At 44.9% G+C, this 20,772-nt stretch overlaps 1 protein-coding gene across 1 annotated transcript; it reads left to right on the top strand.

The window, feature by feature from the left end:
- Positions 1-11,617: 11,617 nt before the first annotated feature.
- Positions 11,618-14,973, top strand: Defb119 (defensin beta 119). Its single transcript, XM_034495369.2, has 2 exons — positions 11,618-11,713; positions 14,708-14,973. Exons 1-2 carry the CDS (start codon positions 11,656-11,658, stop codon positions 14,899-14,901), a joined length of 252 nt encoding a protein of 83 aa, XP_034351260.1. The 5' UTR covers positions 11,618-11,655; the 3' UTR covers positions 14,902-14,973.
- Positions 14,974-20,772: the final 5,799 nt, after the last annotated feature.

Raw genomic sequence — 20,772 nt, 5'->3', positions numbered from 1 at the left:
CAGTTTTTATTTTTCCTCAATGATCACCATTTCTATTTTTTAACTTTTAATTGATTCTTTGTTTCACATCATGTACCTTAGTCCCACTCGTCTCAGGATCCATTCATACTCGACCTTCCCCATGTCCTGCGTCTCTGCTGGGGGTGCCCTGGTGCCAACCAGAGAAGGCAGGGCAAAGTCCGGAATGGAGAGTCCACAGTCGGTGTTTCCCTCCGGGCATTAGATTCCGCTACATGTGGACCGGAAGGGAAACAGTGTGATCTTGGACAAATGCTATGGTTCCGGTTCCCAGTCTCCTCTCTGGGTATGTACCCAGGTGCTGCTGGTGTATCACCTGGAGAGGAACAGGGTCTGAGGTCTATGTTTCCCCTCGGGGCATCTGCAAGCCTTGCAAGAAGAAGGAAGTGGAGCCACAATGAGCAGGGTCAGGTCTGATTGGGAGCAAATGTGGAGTACTGCAGGAGTGGCAGAGAGGAAGCCTTCTTTGGGAGTCTTAGGCCAAGCTCTGTTAGGGGAAGTCTTCCCCACGGAGATCTTTAATGAAGCAACTCTCCGAGACGACCCTTGATTGTTCATATTACTCTTTTTTTTTTTTTTTTTCACACTTTACTCTGGGTGAAACATATATATTTGGAGGAAGGGCATGGAAATATCCAGGAAGGGAAGGTCATTGGCTGAAGGCTAAGGCTTTCTAGATTCCTCCTTAGCGTGGAGAAGAATTCCAGGTGGTATGCTACCTTGACCCAGAGCAGGTACAAAGAAAGGCAGGCAGTGACTCCTCTGAGCCGGTCTCAAATCTTCGAGATTCCCGGGGTTTGATCTCACTCAGCCTTACCAGTTCCTATTTCTGTCTGGTGGCACAGCCCACTTGCCCTACACGCCTTTGCAACCCCTCAAAATAAAATAAAAAACGAGCCAAAAATAAACAAAAACAAAATAGAGCATAGAAAATATCGTCATGAAAGCTGTAGTGTGTCACACAGTATCCCCCTCCGTCCACACATTGTCACTTGGAAATGGTCACGACAATGAGTCGTTGGTCTGGTTCCAGTCCTCTGGCTTCTACCACACCATCAATATTGGATCTTCAGTGGGACTCCTGGTTATCCTGTTGTTGCCCTGTGTCATGGATATCCTGCAGATTTAGATCACACTAGCCCTTTTCTGCCCTCCAACAGTTCACTGAGTGGATTTTGGTGTGTGCCAACTCAAAAGCCCTGGATCTGGGCCTCAGTGGTAGCTGAACTAATCAGCCCGCCTGAATCTGCACCACCAGGGGGAGCTCTGCAGCCCTGGCTCTGCTACTCCACCCATGGAGGGAGCTGGGTCAGCTCTTCTGATCTCATGCCCTCAGGGCTGGCTCACCTGCACTCACACCACCAGAGCCAGCTTCACTGAGCTGCCCAGTTGAGGCATGGGGCCCACTCTCTCAAGTGCTGAAACTGTAAGGGGCTGAGGCAGCTCTCCTGCTCTCACACCCTAGTGGCTGGCTCACCTGTGACTTCATCATCAGGGCCAGCTCCACTGTGTTGCCCAGATGAGGTGAAGCGCCTGGCCACTCTCTCTATTTTTCCAGCTTTGGGGGGGGGTGAACAGGGCCAGTTCTGCCCCGCCCTTGGACATCTCCATGGCCCTAGGTGGCTGCCCAGACCAGGGATGTCCACATGGTTTCTAGTGGTAATATGTCCATTGACAGCAAAGCCTGCTGCTGCATGGTCACAAACCCAGACATGGCCCTCAGTGGTAGCACAGGTTGGGATTTCACTATGGCCTGATGTGGTAGGACTGGCTACTCACCACAGGCTCCTCCTCTCTACCCTGGTGCCTCCATTTCCATCTCTCTTCATACAGCTCAAACTGTTCTGCTTCTCTCTCTCACACATACATCTGTCCACATCTGTCCACCACACAACTTGCACACTGTGGTGCCTTCTGCTGCAGGCTGGCCATATGGCTGGTTGGTGGGGCTCTGGGTGACCTTCTCTGCTCCTGCTGTGGGGCACGGCCTCAGACTGGCCTCTGTGCATCTACAGCTCTCCTGTGCCGTGTGGTAGTAGAAGGTCTCTGGGCATGTTTTCCTGCCCACTCCCATTTTAAAGATAGAGCGGGGAGATGTCTACAAGCTATTCATCTGACAGAGGATTAGTCCCCAGAGTATATAAAGAGCCCAGAAAGAGCAAAAATGACCAATTACATGAAGAATTGACTCATGTACTCCAGGTTATCCCTACATTACTTGCCATACCCGATGGAATGGAAATATATATAAGTAGTGTGTACAGAACTGTATGTGCAGCCAGAGAAGTTGTGTCTACTACATATTAGGGGCAGTGCAAGCTTTAATGTCACCCATTCCTTAACATGTCATTACAGGGTTAGCGGGGTCTAACAGTCAAGTAAAACCATGTGTACATAGGCTGTGCAACGTGACCATGAGGGACACCTGTGCTGTGCATGCATTAGCACACTGAGTGAATGAATGTATCCATTTGTCACAGCACTAGTTACTTTTCCTGTTGACCAAGTGTTTGCTGAGAAGTAGCTGAAGGGACAAAGTTTATTTTGGCTCACAGTTTGAAGAACTCGTCAGCCATGGAGAGGAAGGCATGGAGGCAGGAGTGTGAGGGAGGCTGGTTAGACTGCACAAGCAGTGTGAGGTGAGTGCTGACCTTTACCCCTAACCCCAACCACCTCATTTTAGTGGGACCCAGCCCATAGAATGGTGCCACGCACACCCAGAGTGGGCCTCTCTGGAAATTCCCCTATGGAAACACCCATTATCCCTCATGAATGCCCTGTGTTTTCTTAATTAAATCAAATCAACAGTCAAAATTAGCCATCTCAAGTTTACTCTTATCAACTTGACACCCAAACCCACAGCTTTCAACTGTTACATTCCATCTTGGCTCATCAAAGACTCATGGCCCTGTAATAAAGCTCAATGTGTTTAGTTTATCTGTAAGCATCGCTAATGTCTTAATCCACCGGTGCTTGCCCAGCCGACGACCAAGTTCCATCCCCAGGACACATAAGGCAGGAGGTGAGAACCAGATTTTCAAAGTTGACCTCTAACTCTATGCTCTGTGCACATAAACAGCAAGTACATAAATGTACATTAACTTTTTAGCAGATTTTATGCCCTTTCCTGTTATATATACACTACAGCTCGGCTGGGTTTACTGTTCTATGTTGACTCACTGTAAAATCTTGAGCAAACAGCCCCTCCTTTGCTGCTGATACTGAGACAGAAGCAGAGCTCTGGAGAGAGTTGGACTGGCAGTTACCTGGTCTGACCTTGGTTAATGACTAATGTGTTACGCTTAAGTTTTGCTCCCATAACCCCACCCACCCACCCACCCACCCACCCATTTTTACCCACCAAACCCTCCATCTGGAAACCTTCTACCCCTGAGCTATAAAAGCCTCGTCTTCCTCATGTCCAAGGCTGATCTCCTCAACTCTGCCTTAAGGGGAGACAGCCCATGTATATGAATAAAATAAAAAAGCTTGCTTTAATTATTTTCTTGCTTTAATTAGACCATGATGATTTGGGTCAGTAGTCTTTCTCCTCTGGTCTTTGGGAGTAACACTTTGTCCTTGGGCCACCAGGCAACTAAATATGAGTTGCTTATCTGTTTCTCTAATTTCCTCTATTATTCCTGTTTTACAGTGGGCTGGGCAGTTTTGATGGGGAGAAGTTAGAAATCTCCACACTTGGAACAGTGAATGCATGATCTGCCCCAGGAGGGTTGTAGCTAATTCTGGAGTAAGAAGACAAATGAAGGCTCAAGGGATGGAGAAGCCTCTTGAAGGGTGGAAGCCACAAAGATGATAAGAAGCCGGAGGCCTCAGTGATGATAAGAAGCTGGAAGAGAGATGCCAGAGGCACAAGGAGTGTAAGGATGAGATAAACTCCAGGATGTGCTCAGATAAAACAACAGCATCCTTCTGTCCTATCTTCCACCAGGACCTCAACAATTACTCTGTATCCACTCTGGGCACAAAAGAAAGGGCTGGCCTTGAACTCAGTTCTGAGTAAGCAATCTGACTTAGACTTTCAATGCTTTGAAATGTCCAAACTTAATGTGAGAATGTGCACTTGGTAAAGAGGTCTGTGTCTCTTGTGATGGGTCTTAACTATGTTGATGAGGAAGGCAAGGCAGGGGCACATCAGGGAAGGAGAGGAACCAGCAGGCTGGGAAATCAGGAAGGTGAGCACTGAGAGTTAATGGCAGTGGTGGCCTTCAGGACACTGGGTGTCCTGGAACTTGTTATGTAGACTAGACTGGTCTTGAACTCACAAAGACTCATCTGCCTCAGGGTCCTGAGTGCTGGGATTATAGATGTGCGGCAGCCAGGTTAAAGTCTTTGGCACCTTCTATAGTGGGAGATGATTCTCCTTTCTCTAAATATGCAAAGGACAGAGTGACTCCCAGATGGTCAGAAGCTGAGTTTGAAGAGGAGCCCCTGGCCACCTTGAATGAATAGTGCTACCAGCTTTGCCCTCCATGTGGAGTGGTTCCCTTTGCCAGAGCTATGCCTAGCACACGGGGAGGGGATGCTTTGGGCTAAACACACAAGAGTACTAACTCTTGGGGCACTTTCCTTCTTGGGGTACTTTCAGGCTAATGCTTTCTAAAATGTCACCTCTCTGACTACGTGTCTCATCACACTCTAGTCCTAGACAAGGGTGATTCTTTTTTTGTTGCCATGCTGACTGGCATGGCAGAAACCCAGGACCCTTAGCATACTAGGCAGAAGGCACTACAGTGACCTATGATTTCAACCCCAGATGACACCTCTCACTACAGACAAGGTGGTATGGCAATAGTGTGTGAAGATAACATGCTAAAAATTTAACATAGGGGCTGGAGAGATGGCTTAGTGGATTTCTGGAGTCCAGTCCCAGCTCCCACATGGCAGCTCACAACCTTCTGTAAACTCCAGTTCCAGGGCATTGGATGCCGCCTTCTGGCCTCTTCTGGTATTAGGCAAACACACAGTATGCCTACATACATGCAAGCCAAAAAAAAAAAAAACACTCACGCATATAAAATAAACCTTTACAAGAATTTAAGGTAGTGTCTACCTGATCATTGTTCTCTATTTCAGTTGAATGGGCATCGATACAAATATACTTTTCTCTTGGCCTTAGGAAGAGAAGTCAGGCCTTGTGCTCTGAGTGGCTTCCTTTTTTAATTGGGAAACTGAAACTGTGTGTGAGAAAAGGGGTGTGTATGTGTGAACACATTTCAGGAGTACCCAAGAAGACTGCTTTTTGTCTGCCCCTACCCCCATCTTTGTTAGGGAGACCTAGACACAAGGAAGGCTTTTCAAGTGGATGCCCTCTCAGGCATGTCCACCCAATCAGAGCTCTTCAAAGAGGAATTGTCTACTTCAGGTTGGCCTGTAGACTGTGGGTACATCTGTGGGGGGTGGTCTTGATTGACACAGGAAGATGTTGGGGTCCACACTAGCCCCATGTTGGGGTGGCCAAAAAAATGTCGCGGCCCGAGCAAAATGTTGAGGCCCAGGCCGACCCACGTTTGGGCGGCCACTGTATCCCGGTCCAAGCTGCTGCTCCCGGTCCGCGGGTCGGGGTTCAGCAAGAGCGAGAGTGAGGACGGACTCAAAGAATGCAGATCAGACAGAGTGTAATTCAATCCCGTTTATTCTTCAGTCTAAGTCCTAAGTCTTGACTTCCTAGTGCCTAGTCCCTAGCTCCTAGTCCCTCCAAGTTCCAAGTTACTTCTTCCAAGTTCTCTTCCAAGTGCCTGCTACCTGTCTTCTCTCTGCTGTGTCTGGTTCTCTCTTCTCTGTCTCCCTAATGTCTGCTGTGTCTGATTGTCTCTAGAGCCAAGTGTCTTCTACCTAATGTCTGATGTGTCTGATCCTCTCCTCTGTGTCTCCCTAATGTCTGATTCGTCTGATTCTCAGTTCTGTTCTGTCTCTGCCTTTTATATATCTCACTTCTAAGCCATGCCTTTTGGTCACACCTTTAATCATGCCCTTAGGTCTTGTCTCTAAATCTTATCTCTAAATTACACTCTTAAGTCACACACCTTTAATCTCACGAACCTTTAATCTCAAGGTATCTAAACCAAGATTATCGGAGTGTGCTCAGCTGTTGTAGGCTATTGTAATCCAAGTCTCATGTCAGGGTATATGGCTCAAGATGGCTGCAAAGCTGATAGCCGCTTTCTGCTAAAAGTCGGCCCCCAACAGGAAGACCCATCCCAAAGGGGATGGCATAGTCTGGTAACAACCCAGATCTTTAAAAAGGACAGGGGAGAAGGAAGATTATTTACTGTTTGCTTTGTTGGCCTTCCCTCTCTCTACCGAGTTAATTCATCCTGTCGCTGCTGTCGATTTTCTTTGCTGATATTGCTTCTTCAGGCCTTCAAATGCAGAGAACCAGCGACTCTCCAGGGATCCACTAGGCCTTCAGTACCAGTGGGACACGCAGCCTCATGCCCACTGTCTCTGTGAGCCATCTCAGAATAGGAGGAGGAAGCTGCAGTTGGTAGGTTTTGCACACACTGGCCAATCATTTGTAAACACTTGTACTTGGACCAGAGATAGGCTTTGCTTTTCCAAATCTGACCCAGGGAAAGGCTTTCCCAATGTGGCTTTGAGGTCTTGATCCTTAACGTAGCTGTACCCGTGTCATACAGCGAACACTCAGAGCTTCCCATGTTCATTCAAAGTGTGCACAACTCCCCACACAAAGTCATGGCTAAGGACTGGGACCCTCATTCCTAGACAACCCTGGGAGGGCTGAACTGAGAATGGAAGAGCACAATCCCAATAATGCTAGACAATGAACACCTTACCGGGCTAGAGTAAATAAAATCAATAATATATCATTTCCTCAGATCTGAGGGTGATGGATCACTCTTAGTGTTTCTCTTATTATTTGGAAGACGTAGTTGGTAGTACATGTGTGTAGTATATACCTGACCCAGGCTTCAACCCTCAGCACCACACACACACACACACACACACACACACACACACACACACAAAAGCTTGTGGGTAAAATACTTCATCCTGGAATCTGTGTCTCCACCAGATGTGCTGGTGTGGAGGATTGGCTCAGATCCTGATCTCTCCAGGATACCCTCACTATGCTATCTGAGACCTTGGCCATCCATATTGCCCTCCCACTCCCTGTCACAGGCCCCACAGGACCTCAGTCAGATGAAGTGTGAATGCACAGAGGGGAAGGACCATCATCAAAGGCTTTGCCATCTACTTCATGGCTTTAGAGAGAGGAGCCCCTGAAGTCAGGCTGAGGTTCTGGCAGGTCCTTAGCTGGGAACTTGATAACCAGTGTTTTCTCCTCTCCTCCATGTGGGGCTCAGGGACAGTAGTTGCCCAGATTGGAAGGGTTGGGAGCAGGCTGGCCTTTGGAGCTGGTCAGGCCAAGCTGTTCTTATGTGGGAGACTTTCAAAGTTGGACGCTGTAGTTTGTTCTCATCTTGTCTCCCACAGACACCACACAGCAACCACTACCAAGTTGGCCTTCTGGCCAAAGTTTGCTTCCTCCCTTCTCGCCCCAGGTTCTGGCCACAGCGGCAGCCTCTGTGCTGGCATCAGCCCACTCCTCCTAGCTCTGCGCCACATCTCCAGCTCTGTAGAAATTTCTCGAGTAAGGTTCCAGAGTCACAGGATCTAGAGGAGACTGAGGTAGACATTGTGTTTAAAGGTCTGAGATCAGAGGGGTGTTGTAAACATGGACTCAACCACTAGCTGTGTATCTCTACATAAACCGCTTGGCAGCGTAAATACATACACTCACATCCAGAACATACGGAATACCCAGGAACTACCTAAATGTGTTCAATTTGAGCATCTGCACTTCTGCCTAAGTTCACACACACACACACACACACACACACACACACACACACACACACAGAGTTCAGCACAAATATGAGCCTAGACACCCAGACATAGATCTCCACAGCCTCTTAGTCACCCTTTTCAGCATCTCCTGAGGTGAATAAAGACTACTTTTCTGAGCTGCTACAGCACGATCACGCTGTCCTGTTCTAACAGAAGAGGGCTTCTGAAAGAGTTATAGTGAGGAATGCTCTGGAACGTTCTGGCTGAAGATCTCTGGTCCAGTAAAATGAGCGTAGATATGCACATTCCAGTAATTCAGGGGTTATCCTTTGGCTTTGTGTGTGTCCACTTGCTTACTCTTCATGTCAACGTTATAAAGCATTGTTACTACAATTTAATAGCTGATGAAATAGGTTCAGAGAAGTTAAAGAACTTTCCCAAGGGAGCACAGCTAAGCTATATGCTTGTAAGCACTCTGCAGTTATACCTGTGTGTGGAATGGTGGACTGATGGGCACATGGTATGTAGCCTAGCTTTGGACCAAATCACCGCTACCTCAGTTCCCTAGTTTTGTCACAGGCCCAGCTCTTCTGTAAACTTGGCCAACTTTTCCAGCCCTCAACTCTCAGGACCTGGCTTCTCCCCCTCACTCAAGGGGCCTGCTCCCTTCCTCTTCCCTACTGACATATACTGAGCAAAACGTCCCAACATCCTGCCAGGTCTTCCTGCATGGGTGCTCATAATCACTTGAGGATCACAAAAGGGCCAGCAAGATGCCTCAGCAGGTGCAACTGCTTATTACCAAGCCTTATAATCTGAGGTCCATCCCAGGACTTACATGGAGGAAAGAGAATTGACGCTCACAGGTTGTCCTCTGATCTCCACTCAAATGCATGGCACACACACTAAAGGTAATTTTAAAAATTACTAAGAACCAAACAAAACAGGAGGCAGATATTGCTGTCCCCAAATTTAGTGAGCTGCTTGGCCCTGGAAGGACTGTGACACCCTTCCCCCTGATTGCTCTCACAGCATTGGCAATGCGAACTATTGATTATCTATAGCCTGAAGTGGAAACTTGGGGGTTCTTTGGAAAGTTGGTGGAAAGTCTTTGGAAAGCTAGTGCCTCAGTTTGTTCCCTGAGGCAAACATGTGAAGAAACATTTGACTAACATGGACACAGATGTGAGAGGCTAAGGCAGACTAGTGAAGGAGCATTTCGCTGAAGCAGACACTGGAGAGAGGATGTTCTGCTAAAGCAAGCATGTGAAAGGACACATGATGAAGGACTCTTTGCTAACAGCACACATGTATTGACCTGCCTTACATTGTGTAGTTGAGCTGCATTTGTTGAGACTCCATAGAGAGAAATGCACCAAAAAACTGGTGGTGGTGTGCTGCAGTTTCTTGCCTCTTCTGAGGAATCAGGCTGATTGATGGAGTGATGTCAATTGAGACAGATGCATGTGCTGAGGTAAGACCTGAGGAAGAGCAGATGATGTTTGGAGGGTATAAATAAGACTCTGTGGACAGTGACAGAGGCTGAGCTAGGCTTACTTATAGAGCTAGCTGTACAACACATGTGGGTCTCATGTCTTCACTGATCTTTACTTCCCTCAGAGAGACACAGCCTAGAACATCTCCTGATGCTCCTCCTGGTTGCTCCTGCTGACTCGAGGGGAGGCTGAGGCCTAACTGTCTCTACTAGCTCATGTCACCTCTGTTACTAACTGGACTCTACTGAACTGGGTTGGTAGTCTGTCTGTGAGATGTCTGCGAATGGATCGAGCTGCCACTGCTGACCTGGGAATTACTCAAAGAACCTTTCTAAACAGGCCCACTTCCCCTGTATCCTTTCTTTCCCACTACTTCTGGTGGGTGGTGGGCTGAAAGGGAGGTTAAAGCATTTAAGAACCATCATTAAAATTAAGTTTAAAAAAGTTAAAGTTATAATGATCATTTACTAAATGGAGTAGTAGCTATCATTTATTAAGTCTGCAAATGTTTGTTAAATATTTTGCATATAAATCCAGGTCTCAAATATCACTAATTCTCCTTAGTGCCTGTCTTTTTAGTGAGTCAGATCCTGACTTTTAGCAAACTGTCATTGCCCAGAATAAAGGGAAATATTCCCAGTGTATTCTGGAGCTGGCTTTGGTGGGAATGAGTTCTGGGCAGTGGATTGAAAACAGTGTGCACCACTTCTGAAGGCATCCTTCAAAGAAATGACATAACACTTCACACACACACACACACACACACACACACACACACACACACACACTCTCCATTCCCACTCCTCAATGGCAGGAAATGGCGCTGCTTCCGGGTCAGCAGGTAAGACTGTCCATGGAGATGTAGATGGATCCAAGCTCTCTGCTGACTTTGAAACTGCTGCACTTATCCATGCACAGAAGTGGGGAAAAAAATCAATGTCTGTGCTTTGGAATCATTGTTTTAGGAGCAATACCTGCTAAAATTGAAGATTTAGTGTGTGAATGTGACAGTGTGTTAAAATTCTGTACTAGTGTGATAAGCTCTAATAGTCTGTTTTATTAATCAGTTAGTGGTTAAATATTACTAAATATCTAAGGCAGGATATTTCATAAAGAACAGAGATTCATTGAAATCAGTTTGGGAGGCAGATATTCCTTGATTAGTCATCCTCAGCTGTCCCACCTCACTTGGCTGGGCATCCCAGGGGTGAGGATCACAGGGCAGATCAGGAAGCTGGACAGGACCAGAGCTCAAGCTCACTCTTGCTAGGAAACCCCCTTGCTTGGGATCTAAGTGGAGTCCCTCACGTCTTCTAACTATCCTTGATGTGCGTGTGTTTGTGTGTGTGTGTGTGTGTGTGTGTGTGTGTGTGTGTGTGAGGTCTATGTCAGGTGTCTTTCTCAATTGCTCACCACCTAACTTTAAGATAAGGTCTCTTCCTGAACCTGGGCCACGTGAATTGCCTAGATTGACTGGCTAAGGTGACCATATTGGCTGGTCACTGTGTCTTGGCTTCTCCTGCTCCTGGATTACAGATGTGTGTCACTGAGCCTGGCTTTTTTTGTTGTTGTTGAATGTGGGGGATCCAAACTCAAGTCTTCACATTTCCACAACAAATACTTTACCCACGGAGCTATCTGCCCAGCGGCCCTACTTGTTAAAGGTTCTCTCATTTCCCCACACTGAGAAGCTTCTAGGCCACCATCCTCAAAGGGCACAGTCATGCCAAGTTCTTCACATCTCAATGAGCGAAACAAAGATAAAATATGGATCATAAATATGAAAGTCTCTTGTGAACCAGTGAAGGCTGCAAGAGAACTTACTGTAGTTGGGAGCAATGGCCCGGCACCCACAAGACACACCTGATCAGTCAGTGCTGGCAGCAGCCATCCCAGGAAGTGTTGAGGCCTTGGTGTGGAACATATTGGAAGATTCAAGATTTCATGAGACATACACTTGTGTGTGGACAAAACAAAGGGATGAAAACTAAGAATGAATAACTCTAAAACATAAATGTTCCTTACATGTATTCTTGTGTTAATTAACATGGGTCTCAAATATCCAACCAGCTTTAATTCCCTCTTGTCCTCCCTAGGATGGAGATCATGTCTGGCTTTCCTACACTCTCATTTTGTGCTGAGATATCTGTCATTCACACTGTCCTTCTGTCTAGCTGACCTTGTACAAATCTCCCCTGTTCTAAGTCACCGCCCACAGCTCTGCTGATAAAGGAGGGTTCATCCCTACCTCAGCAAATGCTGCTCCTGTCCCTGCAGTCCAGTTAACACCTTCACCCTGGATGCTGCCACCATGAAGCTGGTTCTCCTACTTCTTGCCATATTTGTGGCAACGGAACTGGTAATGTCAGGTAATGTGGGTTCTTTTGGGAACTGGGGTCCTGCCTCTGGGTTTCTTTCCTTCACTCTCATAGGGGTGTCACCCAAGTCTTTCCCCATTTCATGAAACTTTGAAGGGTACCACAAAATCCTGTCATGCATGCTGCCTCTATTTCTGTCTCTGTCTCTCTGTCTCTCTGTCTGTCTCTGTCTCTGTCTGTCTCTGTCTCTGTCTCTGTCTCTGTCTCTCTCTCTCTCTCTCTCTCTGTGTGTGTGTGTTTGTGTCTGTCTGTTTGTCTCTGACTTTCTTTCAAAATCATTTTGCTAAGCGGGTGCATTAGAGATGTTTGTGGGGCATCTGGTACCTTGGGGGCAAGAGTAGCATTCTGGTGGGAACTTATGGTAGTGCTGAGAAGTAAAGGATTGGGCTCTGGTTGGGGACTTAGCTAGGGATGATTCCTGATGAGGGAGCACCCAGGACCTGGGTCACAGAGAAAGTGGAGCATGAACTGAAGGTGAGGGCCTGGTTTCCTGACATCATGATGCAAGATGGAGATACTTGGCTGAGTGCTGCTGCTGCTGCTGGCATTATGCTGGACTTGGGCTGAGGGTAGGATGAGTGTCTGAAGTGTAGGGAGCTTTGATTCAGCTTGGGGGTGGACATCTGCTGGGTACTGGGCTGATGACTTGATTAGATTTGGGATTGGCTTGGAGTGAGGCCTCAGAGATCCTTGGGTTTGCCAAGGCAGGGGGCTACTTCCAGAAACTTCACGGTCCATTTCCTAGGTTAACCCACAGAACCTTCTGGGATGTACCACTAGGCAAGGAAAGAAGAGTCAGTCACATTCTGTTTTCAGGAGCCATGGTGGAGCTTGGATCACTTGTCCTCATGAGCGACTCTTTAGTGTATCAGGTCTGAGGATGTGGCAGAGGAGTTCTGGGTTAGTGGTGGCCAGCTACCTTACAGCTGCCATATTTCTACTGAATTCTGAGTCTAAGAATGATGGCTCCCAACTGGGTCATCCCAGAGAGATATTTCACAAAAGAACATAGAGTATATTTTCCTTACCTCTCACTGGCTCTGTTAGTCTCTTTTAAGTATTGAGACTTATGATGTAAGGGCCTTCATTTGTATTCTTTCCCAAAATTTTACTCTGATATTTGGAGGCTAATTTCCTTTCTTCAAACTAAGATCTGGTTTGTTTTATGAACTGCCACTCTGTGTGTGTGTGTGTGTGTGTGTGTGTGTGTGTGTGTGTGTGTGTGTGTGTGTATAGTGAGTGTATATGTGTGTGCTCACCCAGAGATTGGCATGTCAATCTCTATCAGTTACACATATTTTAACAATGTATTTGATGTATGAGTGCTCTCTCTGCATGTACAGCTGCACACCAGAAGAGGGCATCAGATCACATTATAGATGGTTGTGAGCCACCATGTGGGTGCTGGGACTGAATTCAGATAGGTCCTCTGCTCTAACCCTGAGACGTCTCTCCACATCCTCCACATTGTTTGGTTGACACAGGGTCCTTCATTGAGCCTGGAGCTCATTTTAAAAAGTTTACTTTTGTGTCTGAGTGTTCAGCCTGCATGCGTGTATGTGCACCATGCATATCCCTGGTGCTCAGAGGGTTCAGAAAAGGGATCTGGTCCCCTAGAACTAGAGTTAGAGCTGGTTACAAGCCATTACGTGAGTGTTGGAAACTGAACCCAGGATCTCTGCAAGAACAGCAACTGCTCTTAACCACTGAGCCATCTCTCCAGCTATAAGCTCATGGTTTATTTTTTAAATTTATTTATTTTATTTTTTATATTTTATTTTATTATTGTTTTTTACAAGCTTGTGGTTTTAACCAGAATGTTTTAATAAGGCCAATTTGTGTGCTAGAGAGGTGGGTCAGTGGTAAAGGTGCTTGTATGCAGGCTTGAGGACTTGGGTTCCAATTCCCAAGATTCACAAAAGCTGAGTATGCTGGAGTGAGCTAATCATCTCAGTGCTGGAGGAACAGAGACAGAAGGATCCGGGGTTCTTGCCAAGCATTGCCAGGCCAAATGACCCAGGGCAGGGTTGCCCGAGAGACCCTGTCTCCAAAAAACAAGGTCTGAGAACAACACTCAGTGTTAAGATCTGGCCTCCATATGCACACACACACATGTTCACGCACATATATAAACACACACACACACACACACACAAATGGGGACCAAAAATGCTCCTAAATACAGGAATGGTTAAACAACCCACTGTGTGTATCCATGAGTACAATTCCAAATGAGGAGAGATGAACCATTGATGCTCTGAACAAGGAGGGATCCAAAGTTTGGTTGGTTATCACCTTTTAATTTGACATGTGAGTGTCCTGGTTGCCATGAGTGACTTTTGACTGAGACCTGGGCATTTCGTGTATCATAAGACTCTGTCCTATGTTCTCACATGGAGGCTGGAGGGGGAAGCGGCTTCTCATTGCCACAATGTGCTTGGAGCTTCCTTGATGTCCTTTGATACCACCCTAGTTGGGAGGGTCATTGTCTCTCTTGTGTGTCCTTCAGTGGCACTGTGGGGTCTAGTGGCCCTGGAAGTCTGCATGATCCTTTGGGTATATACCTGTTTGGAAAGGACCTTTGTTCAGGTGAGAGATGCAGACCTAGTCCAAGTCCCTGCACCTTCATACTCATGGCTGCTGGCAGCAGGTACTGAATTAAAACTTTTCCTTACAGTGAACAAAGGTTTGTGACCCTTTGTGTCCCCAGCTGTGGGTTTAGCTCTGGGTCCCTATCAGTTTTTGTGCTGGTACCTGGCTGTCTTTGTCATGCTAATGTCCGGAGCCTTGACCTTCACATAGCAGGACAAATAGAGGACAGGTCTTTGCCCCTCTTGACTGTGGCTCTTACTATCACCTTTAGGTTTTTTTCATGTGCTCTTGACTTCCCCAGTGTATGTCACCAGTAAACAAAAATTAATTATTATAATTCTTTTTTCTTTCTTTCTTTCTTTCTTTCCTTCTTTCTTTTTTTTTTTTTGCCAGGCAGAAATCCTATCCTTCAATGCATGGGTAACAGAGGATTCTGTAGGTCTTCCTGCAAAAAGGGTGAACAGGCCTACTTCTATTGCAGAACTTACCAGACATGCTGCCTCCAGTCCTACGTGAGGATCAGCCTTACTGGTGTAGATGACAACACTAACTGGTCTAATGAGAAACACTGGCCAAGAATACCGTGAATGCCAGTATGCCATGTGCAGACACCAGGGAAGCCGTCCCTGCTGTCCATCTCCTATTAAAATGTATGCATCTGACAATGTGTATTAGTTTTTCCTCCACTGGGTTTTCCATGGTGAGGGGGTCTGTCCCATTCTGGATGTGACCCTATGGGGGAAGAGTCTGGACTCCTGAGTGATTTTCTGAGAGAAACCTGAATAAGCACTTAAGGTGGGAGAATGTGGTGGAGACCAGGGAGGGAAGTTAAGTATTTAGGATGAGTTATGAGTATCTATGCCCTGTAGGACCCAGGGAGGCACCAGGGCAGGAGGGATGAGACAGTGGTGTAGTCTTGAAAATTGGTTAAGCAGAGCTGTTAGACTTAGAGGAAGGTCGGCCCACACCTTCAAATTGTGAGGCTAAGATTGGCTTGTTGGTTAATGCAGAGGAAATTTGAATAATATATTCCTCCTCCTCTTTCTGCTCCTCCTTTTTTTTCTATTCTTCCTCCTGTGACTCGAGTGGGGTCCCCTTTGGGGGCTTCCCGAGCCTTACAGTATGAGTTTTGTGGGTATCTTTCAGGATGGGACAAAGTGAGTCTACAGACAGAGAGTTCTTTACAGATATTATCAAATATACTCTTAAGAAAAAAAGGCATTGAGGTTAGCACTAGCCTGCTGACTGACTTTCTTCAGATTATACAAACAGTCAGTCCCTGGTTCCCAGAGAGGGGAAGTTTAGATGTGGATACATGAGAGAAGGTGGGGTTAGATATTAAAAGCTGGTTTACAGAGCCTGGAGGATTAGGTAGGCCCCCTACAGCATTTGCTATTTGGAATGTGCTTAGGAAAAATTGTGGGATGACAAAAAAGCAATATGTGCTAAGGAGACAATAGATTCACCTCCTTGTGAGGGGACCCTGTTACTACAGTCTCACTCAGGATCTAAGAAAAGTATTTATTCCTTGACAGGAAAGTCTGAGAAAAGTAGTTCAGGAGGGAGTAGTGGTGAATCAGAAGAGGAAAAATTAACCTCAGAGGAAGAATCTGAGTCTGAAAAGAAAGTAACAATGTATCATAAAACTAAGCGGCCTACCATGCAGCATTTCAATATAAGTCCTTCCACAAAACCCCCTGAAAAAGGTAAAAAGAAATCAAAGGGGCCTATTGGATCTGCTGCTGGTGTAATTCAAGCTCAGCAACAGGGCAAACTGTTAGTCTGCTTCCCAGTGAGTATGCAGAATAACAAAGAGGATAAGGATCCCTTTCTGGAACCTTTGACATTTAAATTGCTTATGACTCCTCATGATTGGTTTCAAATTGCCAGAGCCTATCTAACTAAAGATGACTTTTTACAGTGGATGGATATATTTAAGAACTTGGCTCAAAAAGAGATATCTAAGATGTCTGAAAAAAAAAAGAGGGGAGTAAAAGAGTTAACATATGAAATGTTTATGGGTACAGAGGAGTGGTTTGAAGTAAGGAGTCAACAAAAAATGACAAAGGAAGCTCTAGTAAATAAATCAGCTGCAGCACTAGAAGCAGGGAGGTGCTTGCATAATAGAGATACAAATACCAAAGGCCTTGCTTGTATAAGCCAGGGCCCAGAAGAACTTTTTGAGGAATTTGAAGCCTGGCAGTAGAGAGGATGGCTCTTAGCCCTGAGGCAAAAGAAATTGTTTTAAAACAACTGGTCCTTAAGAATGCTGCACTTGCTTGTCAGTCTCTTCTCAAGACAATTAAAAAATCTAGAAATTTATCTAAAGCAGGTGTTGAGGCTGCTACTTCATATTTTCAAGGTGTACCCACTACAACAACCTCACAAGGCCAGAACACTATCCAAAATCTTACTAATCAAGGACAGAAAAAAAATTAATAAAACAGGTTTGGCTCGCAAAAGTTATTCAAGTAAGAAGCCTAGACCTATCAGCAAACAATGTTCCAGGAAGGCAGGAGATGCCATAAATCTTAATGCTCCTGGCCTCACTCAAAGCAGAAATTCAAAAGGGTGTCATCCTTATCTTACAGGGTACCACTGGAGTAAAGAGTGCCAAACTAACTTTCATAAAACTGGTCCTGCCTTATCTGGTATTACTCTAATCCCTAAATATACAAGAGTCTTATCAAGTCAGGAGAACTGTGTGAAGGACCTACCTCAGGCCCCTCAAATAATAGAGGTCATTCAACAGCCCCAGGCAACTAACACCTTTGGCAGAAGGCAACCCCAGGCAGGCAGCATAGGACTGAGCCTCCACAAAAATATTTACTTATGACTTCTCCTCAAATAGATTACCTTAATTATTAAGATCTTAAAATAAATTTTCTTCACATAAGAAACCTTTACATACAAACAGAGCTAGTGAAAATAGACATTGTCTTTTAAATTCGAAGGACAAGCCCCTTTCTAAGAACTGTAACTGCTTTACAGCTATTTTACAATCTTAGCCCCAACTTTCAGAATCACAAGTCTTGCTTCAATTTAGAAATTGCATTTTCTCTATTGGACATGCTCAAGTTCATTCTATGCCTTCTAGTTCTATGCCTTACCTAAATCCTAGGTAAGGATTAATCGAATTTCTTAACAAAAGCCTGTTGTTTTTTTCTACAGAGATAACTTAGCAATATCTTCCACTGAAAATCATCATTGCTCTCAGGGAAACTGCTCCTGCATTCCTGCAGAGCTGTTAGCTCAGCTTGGGAATTAACCCCTGATGACCCTGGGTCCTTGTGATTTAAAACAGGGAAATGTTACACATGTCCTGTCTTTGGAAAGTTAACCTTTATTCCTGTACATATGGACTCTTAATTCTCATTGTTATTTATGTATTTTCCTAATTTGGAAAACTTTCCAAGATATGATACAGTATTTGTTTCATTAGTTTATAATACCAAGGGCTTTACATCAGACAATGCCATTGCTTAAACTTAAGAAGCATTTAAAAATTGGTGTTTGACTCTTAGTTTCTCATATTCCACTGACACTCCCTATAGTTCACAGGGACATGCTATTGTGGGATGAGCTCATCAGACCTTAAAAGATATAGACATCTAAATTACAAAATGAAATCATAATTTTCATCTCCTTAACATACTTTATAAAAGAAAAATGTGCATGTCTATACATTTTAAGCCTCTACTAAAATAAGACCTACTAACTAGAAAATAAAAAAGACTGGATGTTTTTCTGGGAGAAGCTCTGTTTATATATTTATAGGACCCTATAGATGCCAGACCAGCTGATTGAGCCAGGCATTCTCCATAGACAGACTTCCACACCTGCCACTTCCTTCAAGCCTGCTTCAGCCATCATCATCTGCAGACTTTCCACCCATGCCAGAGACCTCAGCAAAAGAAGATACTGAAGACATGTTTCCTGATGGCATCTGATCAGACTTTTAATTCTATACCCAGGGGACATAAGGGATATAAAAGTTGTTAAATATAAATCTATATGTATCACTTTCCTACCAAAATGCTGTTTGACCAAGTGTAAAACTTCATCATGTGTCATAATGCTTTTTCTCATTGTATACTAGCTACCTTATGTTTTGCCACCTGTTACTTTCTCACAGCCTTGATGTAATGCTTTATTTGCCTGTTAATTTTCCTTATCACCTAAGAGATTTATAGCTGATGAAATCTTAGGCATTACCACCCTAATTGCTATCTTAGGGTCAGTTGCAGCTTCTGCTGTCTCCCTTGCCCTACAGGTACACACTGCTAATCATGTTAACTCCCTGACAAAAAATATTTCTTTAGCACTGATCACCCAGGATAGGATTGATAGAGTCAACGCTTTAGAGGAAGCCATCCTTTACATAAGAACTCAGGTTCAGAATATTAAAACATGTTTAACTACCTCATGTCATCCCAATTTTAAGTGGATTTTTGTCGCTCCTCTGCCCTACAATGGGTCAGAAATGTCCTGAGAACAGATACAGGTACATCTACATGGTGTGTCGAACAATTCACAGCCTGCTATTGATATGGATACTTTACATTCCCAGATCAGTGTCATCAGTCACTCCAGACTGAAGAGTTCTTCAGCAGTAGAATTGGCTGATTATTTTTCAAATTCAATCATAAATTTTGTTAAAGATAATACTTTATGGAATTTTCTTATAAATTTGGGAATTATTATAGAATTAGTTATTCTACTTCTGGTTCTTCTTCCAGTCATCTTCAAATGCTTAGGAACTGTTATCAAGACTGCTCAAACATAGATGTATATGCTTCATTTATATTATTCGAAGGGAAGAGATGTCAGGAGCCATAATGGGAGAAGCTAATAATGAGCAGATGATCATCCTGAAATGTTTGCCTCGGATTATTATATAATCTGCGAGGAGTGTGCCCCATTAGCAAGGCTGTGGTGGACGTGATTTTAGGAAAGATTCCTGCTATTAATATGCTTTTCCCATTATTATTATTATTCTGCAACTATCACTAAGCTATAGCACACCTCTTTGTAGCAGATGTCTGCAGATCCACAAAGATGTACTCTCTTGTAGTGACACTATATAGGCAAATAGATGACTTCTTAAGTCTTAATGATGACCCTATAAGAATTCCTAAAATTATATCAATGATTACTAAGCTCTTTTATAACAGGACTGCTATTAAGTCCCTCAGGCATGGTCGAAACTGAAAAGAGAACTCTGCCAGTCTCCTGACTGTTATCAGTTAATTGCCCTGAGAAAGATAGTAACAAGACCTTCTCGTGTTCAGAGCACATTCCAAAAAGTAACATGTGACCACGTACTCTGAAAGATGTATAAGTTTTGAGGACAAAGAGATGAGAGTCAGTTAGAATGGTGAGTTAGAATAGTCAGTAAGTTAGAGTAGCCAGTTAGGTTATTTAGAATAGAGTTAGAATAGAAGATAGAAATAGAGATAGAATAAGAAATTTTCCTTGCCAGGCAGTGGTGGCACAAGCTTTTAATCCCAGCACTTGGGAGGCAGAGGCATGTGGATTTCTGAGTTCGAGGCCATCCTGGTCTACAGTGTGAGTTCCAGGACAGCCAGGGGTACACAGAGAAACCTTGTCTGAAAAAACAAAGCCCTCCAAAAAAACAAAAACCCAAAACCCAATCCCCCTCCCCCCCCAAAAAACCCAAAAACAAACCAACAACAAAAGAAAATTTTCTTTTCCCAAATAGAAAAGAAGTTTTCCTTTTTCCCACTTAGGACCTTTCTGCTTTTCCCCTCAGATAGCTTTCATAGGATACTTTTTACACCTATTAAACTCTATAGGAACTTTTCTAAATGTCTTTTCTTCCTGTGACCCAGCCTCAAGTTAAAGCCCAACAGTTCCTGAAGAGATAGAACAAAGTCCACTTTGCCTAATCCTCTGCTGTTAGGCTACAGGTGTTAACCAGCCTAGCCTGCAGTCTCTTATCCTCAGAAGAAGTTTTTAGGATAGCACAAGGCTATTTACTTAACTCCTTGCTGGTCTTAGGGCTGGGATGCAAGTGCCAGTTTCTTGCCACAGGATCTCTGACTGCAGGTCAGCTACATTAGCATAGGGGCTGCCTGAAGAAGAACCAGTGGGAGGAGGAGAAGGAAGAAGAAGCAGCTGCAGCTCTCTCTCCCCTCACGCCCAAGACAGGGCTGGCCCCCAGCATTTCTGGCACCTCTGAACAGGGACTTCGAAGAAGGTAAATGGACACAGATAGGACTCACAACCAGGTCTTGCATACACCTTGGTCAGGGAGTGCACGGTTATGAAGGGGGAGAAATAGTTTAAATTGCCTACTGCCATCAGCAGAGGTGGATATTAAGTGCCATCAGTACCTGGTCAGGTACCATCAGTACCTGGATTAGGCCAGGTGCCATCAGCTCTGGCTTTAAATTGCCTATTGCATCAGCAGAGGCGGATAGTAGGTGCCATCAGCA

The sequence above is a fragment of the Arvicanthis niloticus genome, chromosome 2 (genome assembly GCF_011762505.2).
Source record: "Arvicanthis niloticus isolate mArvNil1 chromosome 2, mArvNil1.pat.X, whole genome shotgun sequence".
Taxonomy (NCBI): Eukaryota; Metazoa; Chordata; class Mammalia; order Rodentia; family Muridae; genus Arvicanthis; species Arvicanthis niloticus.
Note: the sequence above shows the minus strand (reverse complement) of the source record. Positions and strands in the feature narration are given on the sequence as shown.

Coding starts and splice junctions, on each gene's coding strand:
- Defb119 (XM_034495369.2), top strand. CDS start 11,656: ATGAAGCTGGTTCTCCTACTTCTTGCCATATTTGTGGCAACGGAACTG. Junction 11,714..14,707: donor AACGGAACTGGTAATGTCAG/GTAATGTGGGTT, acceptor TTTTTTTGCCAG/GCAGAAATCCTATCCTTCAA.